General features: G+C 43.7%; 2 protein-coding genes across 6 annotated transcripts in view; one reads left to right on the top strand and one right to left on the bottom strand.

Annotated features, from left to right (window-relative positions):
• Positions 1-12,890, bottom strand: part of MFSD11 (major facilitator superfamily domain containing 11) — an 80,446-nt gene extending 67,556 nt beyond the window's left edge. Inside the window, exons 1-3 of the mRNA XM_088458223.1 lie at positions 12,874-12,890; positions 3,722-3,839; positions 660-819 (exon numbers count right to left, since the gene is read on the bottom strand). Coding sequence (XP_088314349.1) covers positions 660-755 — 96 coding nt within the window. The 5' untranslated portion in view covers positions 756-819; positions 3,722-3,839; positions 12,874-12,890. The remainder of the gene's footprint in view (positions 1-659; positions 820-3,721; positions 3,840-12,873) is intronic.
• A 371-nt stretch (positions 12,891-13,261) lies between these two features.
• Positions 13,262-17,397, top strand: SRSF2 (serine and arginine rich splicing factor 2). 5 transcript variants are annotated; one of them, XR_015872858.1, is made up of 3 exons: positions 13,262-13,809; positions 15,230-15,900; positions 16,494-17,397. XR_015872858.1 is itself a non-coding variant. In XM_088458227.1 (3 exons), exons 1-2 carry the CDS (start codon positions 13,454-13,456, stop codon positions 15,522-15,524), a joined length of 651 nt encoding a protein of 216 aa, XP_088314353.1. In that variant the 5' UTR covers positions 13,262-13,453; the 3' UTR covers positions 15,525-15,531; positions 16,494-17,397. The 5 variants fall into 5 exon arrangements, 3 of the variants coding, with proteins under 3 accessions (XP_088314353.1, XP_088314352.1, XP_088314350.1); XR_015872857.1 differs by having other exon boundaries at positions 15,230-16,596; positions 17,030-17,397; XM_088458227.1 differs by having other exon boundaries at positions 15,230-15,531.
• Positions 17,398-18,692: the final 1,295 nt, after the last annotated feature.

The following is an 18,692-nucleotide window of genomic DNA, read 5'->3' as shown; positions in this document are numbered from 1 at the left end:
TTTGTGCTCCAACAATTAGAAGTAAGTTTATGGGATCCATGATTAGAGTTTATTTTCTGCACACAAACTTTTCAGATTTCTACCTTCTCCATAAACTTTTTGGAAATGCATTTGTTTCTATTTTTTAACAATCTACTCTGACAAAAATCAAGGTATTCCATAGACCAGTGATACCCAAACTCGGTCCTCAAGGCACCCTAACAGTCCAGGTTTTCAGGATATTCATCCTTAAGCACAGGTGACGTAATTAATAACTCAGTCAGTGCGATTAAACCATATTTGCACAAACATGGATATCCTTAAACCCTGGACTGTTAGGGTGCCCCTGCCATACTCTTTCCAGCTATTGAGAGAAACAATCAGAATTACGTACAGTACATGTCACTTTCAAAAGACAATTACTTCCTTCTCCACCCTCTCCCTTATTATTTTTGACAAATTTAATAAATTGTATACGTGTTAACACATTACTTCTCCTCAGCTGAGGATAGCGACACTTTTGCAGAATGGAATAATAATAAAAAGCTGTTGATGCCTTTGGAAAGGATACTTGCCAAAACAGGACATACAAGTAATTCAAGTACATCATTAGTGTTACAGTCACTATGAAGCTATTCAGACAAAATGTCACTGAGTGTTGAAGCTTCCAGAAGACTTACCGCAACATTGCCGCATGTCTGAAAGGCGGTAAACATAAACATGAAGGCGAAGCCCAGAATGAAAATGTTTAAAAACTTCTTCTGTTCTGGAGTCATTTTTGATTTTTAAATCAGATCAAATTGATTCAATAAAACTGGATACAAACTTTATAGTCACCAACTGTAGGAGAGAACCAAAACATTTGTTTTACAATTCAGCATAATACTATTACATAACAGTGTGTAACATAACATTTTCCAATGTTTTTCTTGGACATGTGTGTTACAGTGGACATGAAAATGAATACAAATACAATGCTCTAAAATTCTGATAAAACAGAGAAAAAGATGATAAGTGTGTGTACCCAGGGGCATATTAAGAGAGGAGGGGGCCTGTGCTCAGTCTGTCAGGGACCCCCTCTTCTCTGTCCGGCAGCTGGCAGATAACTGAGCATAGCGGACTCCGGGCACCAGAGTAGACTCTAGTGTAATGCCAGAGTCTACTGCGCATGTGCAGGTCTCTGGGGAAATGGCGCGGCAGCCATTTTCCCAGTGATTTCCCTATTGAGCCTGCACAAAACACCGAGAAAATGGCAGCGGCAGCCATTTACCAGGCGATTTGTAGAGCGATGGTACCGCCCACGTGGAACTCCGGAAAGGTAATTATTTAATAAATGGGTGCAGGGTGTGCGGTGTGGATCCCCCTAGACTTGTGTGCACATCACACCCTACACCCATTATAGCAGCGTTTTTCAACCACTGTGCCAAAGCACACCAGTCTTGTGACAGGTGCAGGGTGCTAGAATAAACACTAATTATGGTGGGTACACACTAGACGATTTGTCGTCCGATTCGGCGGATCAGAGCAACATATCGGGCACATGGTCTAGTGTGTACCCTTTATGTCGCAGACTATGCACGCCCCTGCGCACCATCAGCAACATGCAGGGCCGACAGGGGATATCGTTAGCGAGGGCCATGTTGCAGAATGGGCCCCGCCGTCGCTGCCCACATCGGCAAGTGTGTATGCCGGGTCCCGTCACTGCCGAGGTCGGGCTGAGTAGACATCGTCTAGTGTGTACCCAGTCTTCGTCCCGCAGCTGCTCAGCTGCTGCCTCTCCTCTGCTTACCCTCCTGGTCTGTGCCTGCCTCTTCTCTGCTTTATCAGGCCCTCTGGTCCCAGAGCCAGATTAAAAGGGGGGGATATGCCTCAGACCCCCCTCTCTAACAGTAATTAAGACTGCTGTGTTCCCAGTGCAGCATCTGAACTGCCTGGGCTGTAAGCACACAGAGGAGGATGAGAGGGAGGGGGTGTGTTCAGAGCATGTGGGCTGCATCTATTCACACTGCAGGGAGAGCTTAGGGGCAGCCCAGCATCTCTGAGTGCTGAGCAAACCCCCTACAGTAATGAAAAGGGGGCATCTCAAGGCCACACACCCTTTTTGAGTGGCCACATCCCTTTTTCATAGTGCCCTTAGCTACGCTTCCCCCTGCCTTCCCTAGAGTGAACACTAGTAGTGGCAGGCATAGAGGAGTCAGTAATGTAGTGGCGGGTAGAGAGGGGTCAGTAATGTAGGGTATGTAGGGGTCAGTAATGTAATGTAGGATACAGAGGGGTCACTAAAAATACTAATCCCAAGTTCTTAGGGCACTATTATTGAATTATGATGCAAAACACAGGAAAAAGAACGCAATTTGGACCAAAAAAAAAGGCAAAGATCCAATACGAGTGACCCGCAACACGACTTGCACAGGTATCGATATGCTTAAACTAAGATATGTAAATTTTTGTATGTTGGGGAGGGGGGAGGGGGGGGGGGGGGGAAGAGGTGCCAAACAAAGTTTCTTTCCCGGGCTCCACTTGGTCTAAAACCAGCACTGCCTGGCACCAAGATGTTTGGTCTGACATATTTGATATTAAAATTGATTCATTAATACATCAGTGGGTAGCACTGGCAGCAACACATTATGCAAAATTGGATGTAAACAGCAGTCTGCAGTGTAACAAAAAACTATTCGTATGCTTAATCTCAGTATGAATATTCACACAGGATACAAGAAGGTGGTCAGTCAAGATAAAGAAATGCGTTTGCACAATGTAACACCTTCCTGGCCTCAAACTGAAAACTTAATTACTATAGAAGTTCTCAATGAAATCCCAAATTTAAATTTGTTATGGACAATCTTAAAACATAAAAGAACAGTCTTCATACGGCAGTGACTGGAATAAAAGGGGAGAGGAGAAAGTGACACACACAGGCTGCCATAATATAGTGCAATTTTTATTACACACATCAACAAAAGATTCCATCTATCAAACTATTACATTGACCACAGAATGACTATTTTAAAAGAATCTGCAAGAACATCCAAAAGGGAATTTTTGACTATTTTTGTTATGGTCTATGCACTGAATCTGAGGCAGGTCATGTTTTTTCCCTATTCAGGATACAGTGAAATGTTTTGGCCTTATCACAGCTTAGGGTTTATTTACTAAGCGTCAGAATTCCAGAAACCCAGAGCTTCCGATTCTGTTTTTGTCCAAAATTTAAAAGGGCAACATTGTTACTATTCGTGTTTCGCTAGTAAAATAATTAAATCCTGGCAAATTAGATATTTGTACAAACATAAGTGACAAAATTTGCTGATTTTTTTTTTTCTACAAATTCGAACTCTGATTACTCAAACACTGAACTTCAGAAACTCTCCTATGTGTGCCAAGAATAAAAGTAAAGAAAAAAAAAAAAGTTTGATAATTAGCATTGCTCCTGAAGAACAGAACAAAATTTATTTGAAAATGCAGTTTATTACATATTTATTGGGTGTGAGGGGGGCTGGGAAGCAAACAAAACAAAAAGGGGTTGCATGCGCTAAATAATAAAGTTAAATAAATAATTGCATTTAACTTGGAAATTCTAACTGTAAATGTGGGTGGGGCGATGACAGAATGACAAGTCAGTCTAATGAAGATAATGACAGCGAGAGCAGAAACCTGTATTTCCATAGAAGGGACCATTTCCTGATACTGCACAACACGTGAAATCAAACTTATGTTATATGAAGCTTCGCTGCTTCATCCCTACCTTCTTTGCAGGTGGTTCAGCTTCTGCATCCCTGGCCCATAGCACAGAGCATCTGGAAAGTGGAAGTGTGCCTGCCGGGCTGATGATGGGAACACGGGACGATCTCTAGTCAGCTGATCTGTAACCAGACAGAGACCACTCACACTACTTCCTCTAGCATAGATAGAGTCAGACAGTCAGCTGCTACTAGAGGAGGATCTTCCTCCCAGAGCATATTGGGAAATAGAGTCAAATGATGACACCAGAGCATACAGCAGTTTAGGAAGAGGAGGGGCTATTTAGCAGCACCTTTAGTGAAAACGACAACCCTACCTATGTATCTGCGCTGTAGGACGTACACACAATTCCTGCAGATAATCTGTAGGGCAGTACAGTGTCTGCTATATTCAGGTTACTGCAGGAGACGTAGGCGCTATAATACAATGTCTGCTGACTGCTGAAAGGCACAAAGAACTACAGCTTCACTGTCTGGTCACTGATGCTGGTACTACATCTCCCAGGAATCACTGCTTGTTGCCAGTGCCACATCATCATGCCGAAAGGTTTAACTCGTTCATCTCCACAAACATATTAACGTGTGGGATTTTCTTTTTTGTTAGATACAAATCTACTCACAGCCTCACAGATGAAATCAACACTAAAAACAAAAAGTGTTCATTTGCTACTGTTAGCATTACTAAAATGCTGCACAACTATGTGGGGTATTCATAGCCAGGGCTGGGGAATGCGCAACACGGCTACAGACTTGACAACTTGAATTTTTATTTCCTGGTATTCATCATAGCAACATACTTATGGGGTTAATGCCCTTCTCCTTCCAGTTAATTTATAGGCTGGGTACACACTGGAGCGACGTTCCGACATTGGAACAAATGCCTTTGAACAGTGATTGCCTACCCTCCGACATGACCCGTTCCATAAGGAACAAAACTCTCTGCTCCTGGACTTCCCACCTAATGTATGATTGCAGTCACCTGTGTTGAACTAGGTCATTGATGAGACACGTGTTGGAGGGTCTGTGATTGTTCGTCCACAATGGGCGACATTAATGAACGACGTAACGATCGCCATTATGCCATTCATTAACTGCACTGGCCGCTAGCGATATCGCTAGGTTTGATGTGCAGCACATCAAGCCTGGCAACCGTGGCAGCGCGCTATCATGCGTATACACTGAGCAATATAGACAACATGTCGTTACGAAACGGCATGTCGACCCGGTATTGCTCCCGTGTGTACCCGGCTTTACTGTCATACACTTCCCCCTTAATAATAGTTAGGATCCAGTATTTTCTCTCTGTTCTCTGCAGATAAACTTTTGTTCTTATTTTTTTACCTAGACAATGTGTTTTTTTTTTCACAACAGGATAAACTTGCATTACTACACAATGAATGGAGCAAGAAGCACCCATTGTCAGACTCATATGCATATGTTGTACAGTAGAACCCAGATTATCCGGGATTACGTTAACCATTGTGCGGATTAACTGCGCAGTTAAATCTAAAAATATATATATGTGTATATATATATATATATATATGGTGAGTAGTTTGTCACTCCACTCAGCAGGTACATCAATAAAGGGAGCCAGAGAAGTCAATAATATATGGTATAAAGATGCACGACATTCCAACGTTTGTAAAGAAACACCAATGTGTTCATTAGGCTTAAAGCATAGCTCCAAAGATAGCAACTGTCTTTGGCTATGATTTAAGCCTAATAAACACATTGGTGTTTTTCTACAAACGGAGTGCCGTACATCTTTATATCATATAAATATATATTTATATTTGAAACCCCCTTGTATATTAATTCTATACAGTAGTCTGAACTAGGCTGCGCATGCTCATTTCCGGTGCGCACTCTTGCGTACTGTATTCCACCTTGCCTTTTAAATGATGGCTACTTTAAAACATTCGGTAGTCTCGGATAGAATTCATCGATGCCTGCAGTCCACAGGCTAGTACATTTAGCCCTATGTCTTTTGTCCAGGAGCCATTGAAAGATGCTATAGGTGCCTACACACTTGGCGATGTGGTCACAATGCGATATCATGTCCGATTTCCCCTTGAACTCTCCCCAGCAGCTCCCTGGCAGTCGTGGGCACGATTTGGTGTTAAAAACTGTCCAATGTGACAAACGATCTATCGTGCCTCCTAACTATTCCAGTGCATCGTGACTGAGTTTGTCAGATCTGCCCTACAGCACAGCAGATCTGAAGATGCGATGTACGACCTGCGGGGACGCGCATCGGCATCGTGATCATGAGTGGACACTCACGATTTGGGCATATTTTACACGATTTGTCATCACGATGAGTCGGAATCGGGCAAATCGTATAAAATATCGCTAAGTGTGTAGGCACCTTAAGACCCCTTAACCAACAAATATTTTGAAAAGGTATATGGGTAATTGTTTTGGCTGCAGTTCATGCAGGTTGCATAACTTACAAATGTATTACGCCAAAAACCAACCTTATCCATCTAGTCTGCTAGCTTCAAATAGACTTAAGGTATTACAGGATATGTTGTCAAGGGGGATCAAGGCAGTGCACATAAGTGAGATCTAGGGGCCCATTTATCATTAAGTATTTGCGGCATATTCCCAGATAACACCCCTTTTCGGGGGATACCCGCAAATATTAAGTATTCTCAGATGTATTATGGAGGTATGGCAGCAGCCGCAACCTCCATCCTATGATGCTGTCGGACTTAGCAAGCTCTGGAATGCTCCGCACTCCGGAGATTGGGCCCCGCAGCTTATGGCATTTGGTGTTGTGCTGCTGTATCCTATAGGCTACAGTAGCCAGTAGTCTTGATAGAGGAGTGAAGAGACTGCTGATGTGGTCACTTCAGAGCCCTTCCCTGCATGTGCAATTTAATACATTCCACGGCTAATATCGCATACTCCAATGTGATCATGGTTATTAATATTGCACTAAGTATCTGGATATTGATAAATCAGCCATTTACTGACTGTGCGGCACTGCAGACTTTTGACACGCCTTGCAAATGGCTTTGCTATTTTATTTATCTCATATAACTGCACTGAAATCTGCATATTACTTCAGTTATTCTTTTAACGCTTGTAGTAGTTTTTAAAAACACTAGGCTCACAATGTACCATTAACAATGATAATATCCATGTGGTCAATTCAAGAGTTTGCTATCTGAATCTGAGTTACCCTGTAAATTCTTTTGTGTAGAGTGCAAAGAAAATATTAATTCCAAGTTTTCATTAATATATTGTCACAGATGTTTATACTGCTGTATGGCACAGGGATTCAATTATTTCAAAAGAACAATAAGCTACATTTTTTTATCTGTTTTTTCTGCATGTGTGTCCTCATAATAACCACTATATAAAGGTGATCATTGCTTGTTTGTAAGTTTATACTTAAGTTGGGTACTCACCAAGCCGACCTGTCGACCTCTTACGATTGGTAAGTGCATACACACTTACCAATCGTTCGGCTGATGCGTCTGCGCTGACATCACAACTGGGGTAGACGTCAGTCACCAGCGATCCCTGCAGCAAGTGTACGGCGGGCGGCGGGTCGCCCGTACACACAGCCAGACGTGCTGATATATCGGCATCGGCTGTGCTGCAGATCAGATGTGATATGTTTGTGAACAACATAGTTCACAGATATATCGTCTGTACACACCCACCAATCCTTCAGCAAAATCACCAAAGAAATCTGACTTTTTCACACTCTTTCACATATTGGGGTCTATTCAGCAATGTATTTTTTACATAAAAAATGCGGAAATCATATTTTCCGCATGTATTTTATGTAAATTCACTATTCAGTAATGGGTTAAACGCAATTATCTTTTCCATTAATTCCCATCTCGCAGAGTACCGCACTGTAGGGATCAGCCATTGACCCATACTTGCCGACATTTGACTTTTCCTCCCCAGGAGAAGAAGCAGGTGGGAGTTGTTGGGGGCGGATAATTTGCGTCTTCTAGCCCCGCCCCCTTACTGAAATTTGCCGCGAATGGTGCATATTTAGTTAAGAGGGTGGGGCCAAACTCCGTAATTCTCTTAGAATCACGTCATTAGGTCATGCCCCCTACTTGCAGACCTGCCGGTCCGCAAGAAAATTCTCCGGATTCTGCCCACTTCATTAGGAAGTGGGCAGAATGCAGGAGAAGTGCTTACCCTTCTGGGGGTGCAGGGGGTTACCCGAAAAATCGGGACCCTCCCCCGATATCTGTAAGGGTAGGCATGTATGCATTGATCTCTGCAGTGCTTTTTGTTATTCAGCAAAGCAAAAAGCCTTAAATTACTTGAAAAATCATTACTTTATATAACGCCATCTCCGACTGGCGTTATATGAAGAAAATACATTAAATTCCCCGAAAACTGCCCAGTCTCCGTCCTTGCTTTGCCGTGACCGCCGAGGGTAAGTATATCTCCAGCCTGTCAAACCTGCCTAAATAGATTGATGTGTACACAGGCTTTATATTAGCCTGTATACATGTATATTTATGTGCTATTATATTTAACATATATAAATGTTAAATATAACAGCACATAAATATACATGTATACAGACTAATATAAAGCCTGTGTACACGTCAATGAATTTGGACAGGCAGTATTTGGACTTACCCGTCGGCCGTCACCTCATAGCATGGATGGACACTGTTCCTGAGCGCATGACTGAGCATGCTCAGAAACCGATAACAATGCCTTCTGTAACATTGCAGGGACAGTGTATTACTGTAACCGCTGTCCCTGCTCAAAATATTGCTGAATAGCTTCGATAAATTTCAATAATTGAAAAAAAAATTGTGACGATGTTGCCATATAATATTTTGGGCAACATCGTCACTATTGCTGAATATACCCCTTAGGGCTCTATTTATTAACAAGGGTGATGTTTCACACATTATTTTAGTTTCACATAAATCACTAAAGGGCAATTGGAGTAGAATTCATAAAATTCTTCTCCAAACCCTAATTATAACATATTTTTAGTAAGCAGATCGCATTTCTCATAATTGTAATGGGAAATGTGATCTGGCCAGAGTTACTAAAAATAAAATGTGAAAAAAAATACTGGGGGAAGCCCTGTGTTAATAATGCCACCTGGAGATGGTGTTATCTAGGGTTTTCCATGACTCCTGCTCTACTCTTAAGCTGGCCACACACTAGACCAACTTACATCCAACCAGCCAACTTGTTGATTGGTTGGAATGAAAATCTGGTAAGGAATGGGAGTAAATGATGATCAGCAATTGCTCCTAAATGCCAGAAAACAGATGAAAATGGTTGTCAGACAAGTTTGTTAAATGTTTGATCTAAACAATTTGTTCAAACAACAGTTTTTGTTAATTTTCTGGCGTTTGGGAGCAAATTGCTGATTGTCATTTGCTTTAATTCCATACCAGATTTTCATTCCAACCAATCAACAAGTTGGCTGGTTGGATGTAAGTTGGTCTAGTGTGTGGCCAGCTTAAGGCTAGTTTCACACTTGCCGGTTTTGATCTTTTTGCCGGGTTTGAAAACCAGATAACAGGGACAGGGGTGTTTCTAGGGATTCAAGTGCCCCTGGCAATGTAATGTACTGGCACCCCCCTACCCCCCTTATGCAGTGCCACAGTAGTAATCCCCCCTATGCTGCATTGCCCCCAGTAGTAGTCCCCCTATACAGTGCCCCCAGTAGTAATCCCCCCTATGCTGCATTGCCCCCAGTAGTAGTTCCTCCTATACAGTGCCCCCAGTAGTAGTCCCCCGTATACAGTGCCCCCAGTAGTAATCCCCCCTATGCTGCATTGGTCCCCAGGTATTAGTCCCCCTATACAGTGCCCTCAGTAGTAGCCCCCCTATACAGTGCCCCCAGTAGTAATCCCCCCTATGCTGCATTGCCCCAAGTAGTAGCCCCCCTATACAGTGCCCCCAGTAGTATTCCCCTATACAGTGCCCCCAGTTGTAGTCCCCCTATACAGAGCCCCAGTAGTGGCCACCCCTATACAGTTCCCCCAGTAGTAGTCCCCTATACAGTGCCCCCAGCTGTAGACCCCCCTATAGTGCCCCCAGTAGTGGCCACCCCCATACATTGCTCCCAGTAGTGACCACCCCTATACAGTGCTCCCAGTAGTGGCCACCCCCCATAAATTGCCCCAGTAGTGGCCACCCCAATACAGTAGCGGGCACCCCCCCATAAATTGCCCCAGTAGCGGACACCCCCTATTTCAGTGCCCCCCCCCCCTGTAGTGCCAGGCTTACACACACACACACAAAGAACAAAAACAAATTCAACTTACCTGGTCCCCGCTCCTGACGCAACCGCCGCTGCCCGAGTCCCGGCCCGCTCTTCTCCTGCATGGGAGAGACGTCATGACGTATCACATGCTGCGGGGGGAGCCGGAACACGGAGCTCATGAGTGAGCTCCAGCCGGCTCCCTCCGCGGACGACGCAGCAGCTAATGAGAGTCTGTATGACGCTCTCACTGCGGTCTGCCCTACACTTGTGGGGCAGAGGGACTTTTCCACTCCTTGGCTACTGGTGGCACTGCTGGGCGGCGCCCCCCCTTTGGTCGGCGCCCCTGGCGAGTGCCATCCTGGCCAATGGGTAGATACGCCCCTGAACAGAGAAGAGGTGGAATCCTTTCAGAAGGGCCAGGCACGGCACGGTTGCCGTGTAACAGCCGGGAGTATCCACTGTGCAGGACGGTTGCCATGCCATGCCCGTGCCGTCCCTGCACGCCAGTGGTATAAAGGAAACAATGTTTCCTTTCGCACACATGGGCTTGTACCGGCCAGGCTTGTGCAGCAGCAGTTGCTGCTGCGCATGCCCAATAGAAAAAGAAACAAAACACATTAAAAGCGGGCAAAAAAGCCGCTGCTTGTGAAAGGCACTGAGTACCTGAAAAATCCCGGCTGGCTACCGCCAGGTTCTTTCCCGGCCCGCCAAAACCAGCAAATGTGAAACTGGCCTTACAGGCAGAGCAAAGCCGTGAACCTGGTTAGTTGCTGCATAGAACAGCTGATCGGGGTCACAGTGCAGGCCGGGAGACCAGCTGACCGGAGCACCGATCACCAGAGGTGAGAGTGGGGGGGGGCTCGCGGCTGTATAACAAGTACAGCCCGAAGCTAATTCAATTATTGCCCACAGTTAGCCCGCAAATAGCTTTAGACCCCAGGTTAAGTGTCGGAGGTATTCAATTACTGGCCATAGTAAGCTTGCGACTACCACTTACTGCTAATTTTTTCCTTGCAGCCTCCGAAGCTGTGAGTAAAAAAAATCTGCATTAAGTGAACCCTCAGGGCTAGTCACGGGCAGTAATTGAATAGCTGAGGGTACTTAACCTAAGATCTAAAGCCACGTGGTAAAGCCCGCAACTTTGAATCTGCCCCTATAAAATAATAAGTAAAAGCTGATTGTTTGCTATAAGCAACTGCTTCACTTGTCCACTCTTTAAAAGACTTGATACATGTCCCCCATTGTCACCAACCAGGAGGCGGTTTTCTCATGCCTGGGCTCCAGGGTGTGTTATAAAAGATTGACAATAAAAAGGTAGACAACAAATGGTCAACGGGTACAAAAGGGCAACTGTGCAAAAGGTCGACACACAAATGGTTGACATATATTTTTTTTTATTTAACCCTAATACTAACCCTCCCCATAGTGCCTAAACCTGCCCCTAGCGCCTAAACCTAACCCTCCTCCTAGTTCCTAACCCTAATCGTCCCCTCCAGCAGCCTAAACCTCCCCAAAGTGCCTAACCCCTAAAACTATTGGAAAAAAAAAAAACGTAACGTGTAAACCATTTGAACTTGTCGACCTTTTATCCATGTCGACATTTTGCACTGTCAACTTATTTCCATTTGATGTCGACCTATTGACTGTCTGCATTTTTATTGTCGATCTGTTATCCGGATACCGAGCTGCATTACATTTGAAGATCACCGCTCAGCTTTTATTTTATAGTGTCAATTTATGGCTTTGAGTGTTCTCCTCAGATTATGTAAACTACATTATGCCTATAGAGGCATATTCGGAGGAAATGGTTCTTGCAAAGCCTCTGCTGCAGCCTCCAGAAACTGACACTGTGCACATGCACAGGGAGCCTGACTCAGAGTTGTACGTTATGCGGATGTATTCACAGTTGAGTAATTATTCATCGTCTGAGTCGCACTAGACAAGTCAAAGTCCATTACCGTAGTCGTAAGCAGCGACTTTTTATTCAGAGTAATTAATAGTTAAGGGGGTAATGGGGTGTGCTGCCAAAAATGAAGGCATGTCGCGACTGTATGTACAAAACATGTCTCCAGCGTCTGAGTTCAGGTGGCCATTTTGCGCAACCAAAGGGCGGTATTCAATTGTTTAAGCGCGCCCGATCTCCCGTCTAAAGTGACAGATCGCGGGACGCTACTCAATTGATGCCCATTTTCGTGCTGATCATGCCCATAGTGGTCAGGTTTAGCCGCATAAAACAGCTACCCCCGCCTACAGTGCTGGGCGCGAAAAGTGCTTTTTGGCCGCCCAACCAAGTCACTTTTCGCCCATTTTAGCAATTGAATAGCTCCTGTCGGTCGCGTAGGGGGGGGCGATACAAGTAATACCGCCCATAGTCACTGCGCATGCAGCTTTATATTAGTACGGCGTTGCTTGGATTTGTGGTGGCACCTGTTGGCATCTCCGTTCAAATCCTGGCGTCTGCAACATTAGCATATTTTTGCATATCTTCTGTATACACGTACACAGCAGCAGAACTAGCATAGAACTCTGAATCAGGCCCAGTGTCAATTTCCCAGGTGGGACGGAGTCCTTAAAAAATGTGAGACTCCTCCGATACCCCCAGGATGCAATTTGCAGGGCAAGGGTTATCGCTGTCCCTGCAAGTTACACTAAGTACATAGAAGGAATAATCTAACCATGTAAAAAATTATTATACCTGCTGCGCTGGTCATTGAAATATTACTGCACTTCTGTGATTTTAAATAAATTTTCCCCTTTAGGCGAAAAAATGGACTTCCCTAAAACTTCTGCTATCCTGCACTATTGGGCATAAACCTCAGGAAGATTCTACTTCTGAAAGGATTGCTAATTGTTACATAGCTGACCATGACATGGCATTCAACTACCAGTTATCTTACTGTTATAGCACTATTAAAGTATAACATTCACAAGAACCTATGTAAATACTGATACACGCTGTATTTCTTCAGCTATTGTCCATGTATACTCGTATAATTTTTCTTAATGCTCGTTAGCACATCACTGCTTGCTTCATCGGCCCTTTCAGGAAATATATATGTTATAATATTTTCGGAATAAATATACTTCCTGGAGGCGCCAAGTACTATGCAAATACAGCAAACCGGCTGCCGCTCTGTGGCGGGAATGCAGATTATCTACGACATGAGGCAAGAAGTATCCGCCATCTTATCAGCAGATGAGCCTGGGATGGGCGGAGCTACACTGTAGGTAGCCAATGATGCGCCCGCACAGAGCAGTTTCTAATGTCCTGATTGGCTCCGAAGAGAGGGTGGGAAAGCGACAAGCCTACCTTAACAGCCGCCGCCATTTTGTAGCAGAGCCTTCTGTTATAAGCAAGGGGCTCGGTCAACTCTGTCTTTCTCATTTCATTTTAGGGCTGGCAGCCGCTAAAAGGCGGAGACGGGGAAGCAGGACGGCGTGTGAGCGGTTCCTCCCGCGGCGCAAAGTCCATTACACCGATAACTCGGTGTCTTAATTTGGTAGAACGACCACTATGAGCTACGGTCGGCCTCCACCAGACGTGGAAGGCATGACTTCTCTCAAAGTAGATAACCTAACGTACCGGACGTCCCCGGATACCCTGCGCCGCGTGTTCGAGAAGTACGGCCGTGTGGGCGATGTCTATATCCCCCGGGATCGCTACACCAAGGAGAGCCGCGGCTTCGCCTTTGTCCGTTTCCACGACAAGCGAGATGCAGAGGACGCGATGGACGCCATGGATGGGGCAGTGTTAGATGGCCGGGAGCTGAGGGTGCAGATGGCCCGCTATGGCCGCCCACCCGACTCCCATCATGGGCGCCGAGGACCCCCGCCCCGCAGATACGGCAACTACGACCGCAGGAGTAGGAGGTGAGTGTTGGTGCTGCACCCGGGTGTGTTACTGCTGCTCTTAAACCTCATGATGCCACCCCCGGGCCCTGTGCTTGGGTCTCTGCCACCCCCGGGCCCTGTGCTTGGGTCTCCGCCGCACGCTGCCACCCCCGGGCCCTGTGCTTGGGTCTCCGCTCGCTGAGTTGCCTGATAGCGGGACGCGGCCTTTTCCTAGATGACCATGCGGGTCGTCAAAGATGGCGCCGCCTTCACTTTCCATATGCAATCTCCCGCTTCTATAGCATTACTGCTCTTTATAGTTGGCCTTTGTATGTTTCACCGATCTGTGGTAGATGTGTAGGTAAAGGATGATTTCATGATGTATGTTCTTGTAAATGCTGTGTAGCAATGAATGTGCGGATACATGTGTTTGGTATGTGTTCTGATGCGTACAGCATATCAGGTCAAGTTGGGCATCTTGATTTTTCTGCATTTTACTATTTAGTAACGATGGTTAACTGTTTAGATGTTGTCTGCGAATGACGCTGCATACTAGGGCAGTCACTATCAGACTAGTGTCTGCGCCCTATGCCAGTGAGTCCCCTTTGTCTTTGGTCAGATTTCTGTTGCTACTTTGGGATTGCTCTGAACTTAATCGAATATTGTCTTTATTCCAGTGGATATAAATTTGCTTGTTAGGGTAGTAAAATGTAGGTGTAATGTTATACGTATGGTTACAGAACAGTATGAATAGCTGTGCACTTTTTTTTTTTCCCCCTAACTAGGATCCATAAGGAGAAGAGAATTTTAGAAAGCAAAATAAGGATTCTCCAGCTCTGGGAGTACAATTATGAAACATGTGTCTGACACGTTTTGTTTGTACCCTCCCAGAGCTGGAGAATCTTATTTAATTTTGTACCCTAAGGGTTGGGGAAACTTATCAGGCTGGAAGGTACCCTTTGGCACTACTCATACCCCCTGAATCTAGTCTCCAAATCAATATGTGGTACTTTATAGATTATTATTGTATCTATAGTACTGCAAAGTAAGAATGGACAATGGTTAAGGACAACTGATATCTTTTTCAGAGGAAATTAGAAATTCAGTGGCAGCATTGCATTGTTCTCCACTTATGAACAGTGTGCAGTGCAGCATTGTGTTTGCCACTTATGACTAGTGCAGACGTGATGGTTACCCCTCAGCTATTCACTTATACAGCCTCTCAGATTTGTACACAGTGCCTGCTTGCTAGCCTAGCAGGAGCTCTACTAATCTACTAACAGATTATGAGTCTCCTTTGCATGTGCAATCAATGGTTCCTGAACAATGGTAAAATACCATCAATTGGATTATGCAATGGCAGAAACAATTCAATACTGACCTTTTGATGTCCACTACTATAAAGGTATAACCTAGATTAACTTTGGTTTCTGTAATTGGTGTGCTTTATTTATTTCAGTCCAAGGCGAAGACGACGCAGCAGATCCAGAAGCAAGAGTCGATCAAGGTCACGCAGTCGATCACGTTACAGCCGCTCCAAGTCTCGTTCCCGCACCAGGTCCCGGTCACGCTCCACTTCCAAATCCCGCTCTGCCCGGAGGTCAAAGTCCAAGTCTTCATCTGTATCCAGATCACGGTCTCGCTCCAGGTCTAGAACTAGGAATACTACTCCTCCACCAAAGAACTCAAAGTCCAGATCAAGGTCCCCAACTCCCCCCAAGTCTCCAGAAGAGGAAGGAGCAGTGTCGTCTTAGGCCTAAGGTAATGTGCTTGAGCACGTGCTCTGCGAAGGGTCTGAACTTTGGGCTTTTAATTTAGGATTGACTTAAAGATTTCTAAACAAACTTGTAATGTTCTCAGTCGTTTAAAACCACCCGTTTTTGGGACAATCTTTATTTGCCAGGTTTCAGTTACTGTAACCACTAGCAGGTGGTTGCTGGGTGTTATGTGGTATTTTAAAATGTTTTCTGTTTGGGGTATCCATTTGCTGACTGTTTAAACCAATATCTGCATTTTCCCCTCAAAGCTGCGGGCTCCAGTTGCTTAAGGAGTAGTGAGCTGTATTGCAGATATTAAGTGGTTTTTCCTGATCCTCCAGGGAGCAGTTTCTGTGGGCGTGTAATGGAGCAGGTTTGTGTCTGTTGTTAAAGATGCACTATCCTGGAATCTGTCAGACACTGTTTCATGTTACTCCTTTTTAGTCAGGCTCAAGTACTGTGAGGGTGAAGCAGCAATTCTTATTTCAAGTGAAATTTCATCTGAACCATGCAAGGGATTTAGTTTTGTAACCTTACTGAACACATTAATTGGTTTATCATGCCTTCAAGCAGGTAAAATAACACATCGTCAGAAATTACCTTTGCCTAACTTGAACAGGTTAATAAGTCTTAGGGACTCCCTTTCAAGGATAGTGTGTCTTTAATCTCAACTGTTTGGTCTTTCAGCTGTGCATTGAGTTTAATTACAAATGCCTCCAGAATCCCTACGTTAATGTACAAACCACATAAGGAGTGCATTAATAAAATGCCAAATGTAATTCACATCTTATTTACCACAACATAGGATGACTACACTTGCTGGTAATCCTGCAGTTCAGAGTGTTACCCCTGCCCAGATCAATGTGAAGTGTCTGGTAACTCTACTTGTGTGTACTGTAGTTTTAAGACTGCTGTTTAATTCAGGTCCTAATTGTCCCTTATTTCTTTTATTCTCACCACCTCCAGAGTCATCATAAAGAATTCAACACACTGGACATGTCTGTGATGATCGTTCAGTAGATGTATACCCCTCAAACATTCATGGAGCAAGCAACAGCCTACCGATAAGGTGGTTATTTGTATGATTTTTGTTCTAAAATTTTACCTGTTTAAGTTGCGCCTTGTGTGGCAGACTTTATATTTTATGTGCCATTTTGTTGCTGTTATTCAAATTTCTTGTAATTTAGTGAACGACAACCGATTTCTTTGGATATTTGAGGTAATTTGTCTGTTTAATAAAGGGTCTTTCAACTCTCAAGGGATTGTTGGATGGTATGTCAATGTTTCACTTAACTGTAGTTGCCTGTGCTTGGACATATGAAACTTCATTAATCATAAAATTTTCACTCTGAAACAAAGGTTATGTATGTAACTGCATTTTAATGGGTGCTACCTAAATGCAACTGTATATTGTATAAAATGCTCATGTAACAATGTTTCAAGGGAGTGTTTTTGTTTGACCACAACTCTAATCTTTTCTCTTGTGTATTTTTGTGCACTAGGCGCAGTTGTGTAGCAGTTGAGTAATGCTGGTTAGCTGTTAAGGTGGCGTGTTGCAGTGCAGAGTGCTTGGCTGTTTCCTGTTTTCTCCTGATTGCTCCTGTGTAACGCAGAAAAACAAATGGCTGTCCAGTTTGTTAGAATGCCTGACAACTGCACGTCCAGTCGCCCGGGCCATGCATAAAATAATGGAGCATACAGTGAGCACATCTGATGATAAACACCTTTATTTTTCAGTACCTGATAAATCTGATTATTTCTATGTCATGCAGGTGTCATTCCTTTGTATGTACTGATTCAAATATTTGGCTCAAACATTCTGTACTATAACCACTGTTTATGTAGTTAATAAAAAAAATTTCTTTAAAAAGACTGATTTTGAGTTTGTAGATACAATGTACATCTTGTAGGTAAGTTTGTTCTATAACCACAAATTAATATTCATATTTTTCTTTGACACTCTAAGGAAAACATTCTACAATTTGTTGAGGTGCTGTATAAAAAAAGCTTAAGTATGGGGCTCCTATCTTAATTTTTAACACCATATTTCTGGGGGAAAATAAGTCTAAAAGAAACCTTAAGGTTTAGGAAGAACAGTAAATTGACTTGTGTAGCCCTGATGAAGTGTAATAGGATGTCTTGCACTCTTAACACAGCATGATTAGAAACTCACAGTAGCAAAGGCAGTTTTATACCACTTTAGGTGTGAAACAAATAGTTTTCCCATTCAAGTTAAAAATATTTCTGTTAGTAGAAGCAAATGCTATAAATATTTGACACTTGTTTTTATACACCATTCGCCACCTGGCAGTGATACATATGCATACATATGCACTATGAAATTATGGCAGCACTCAGGGTTTGTAAGTAGGGGGGATAAGCAAATGTCTTAAGACATTTGTTTATCCTACTTAGGCCCATATTCAATTAGGAGCGAAAAGTCCGCTGCTGGACTCCTTGCAGCGTTTCTGCGTGAAAATTGCGCTCGTCCCCTCATTGAATTCCAAATTGGAGAAAAGTGGTCATTTTTGGGGAATCAACCTGACACCCCCCAAAATATGCTGACATGGGGATCACTATGGGTATCCCCTGAATTGCCCTGCTGAAGGTATTTGGTGTTTTTAAATGGGCTCAATAGGTGCCAAACAGTCTTTGCACAAATGGTGAACAGCTTTTGGTTCTTGTGTGAAAATAACTCCCATCAAATTGGGGTACATCTTCAGCAATCTGCTAAACCATAAAAAACCTGGGGCATACTTTGGAAACCCCCCCCCCCCCCCCCAATCTTGCTAGTTTTTGAATTTGTACCCGTGCTTTGATCTTTTGTTTATTTTATATGCAGTTAGTCAAATATCTGGCTGGTTGGATGGAAAACCTGGTAATGTATGGAAGCAAATGGCAATCATCCATTTACTCACACACTGGAAGGTAGCCAAAAATGGCTCAAATTGGTTGAAGCACAAGTTTGAACTTTTTTTTTTTGGTTTAAAACAATCATTTACTCTTATTACAGGTTTTCATTCCAAGTAGCCAGATAAGACAGATATCTGACAGAAAATTGTAAAAATTACACCAAATCTATTCAGGCCTGTGGCCAAGAGATCAAAATTATAAAACTTACTAAACAGTAGTAGTTCTATACATATTACAGATGTGATGCATAGC

This window comes from Taudactylus pleione, unplaced genomic scaffold, assembly GCF_031769625.1.
Source record: "Taudactylus pleione unplaced genomic scaffold, aTauple2 ptg000817l, whole genome shotgun sequence".
Classification (NCBI taxonomy): Eukaryota; Metazoa; Chordata; class Amphibia; order Anura; family Myobatrachidae; genus Taudactylus; species Taudactylus pleione.
Note: the sequence above shows the minus strand (reverse complement) of the source record. Positions and strands in the feature narration are given on the sequence as shown.

Coding starts and splice junctions, on each gene's coding strand:
- SRSF2 (XM_088458227.1), top strand. CDS start 13,454: ATGAGCTACGGTCGGCCTCCACCAGACGTGGAAGGCATGACTTCTCTC. Junction 13,810..15,229: donor TACGACCGCAGGAGTAGGAG/GTGAGTGTTGGT, acceptor TATTTATTTCAG/TCCAAGGCGAAGACGACGCA.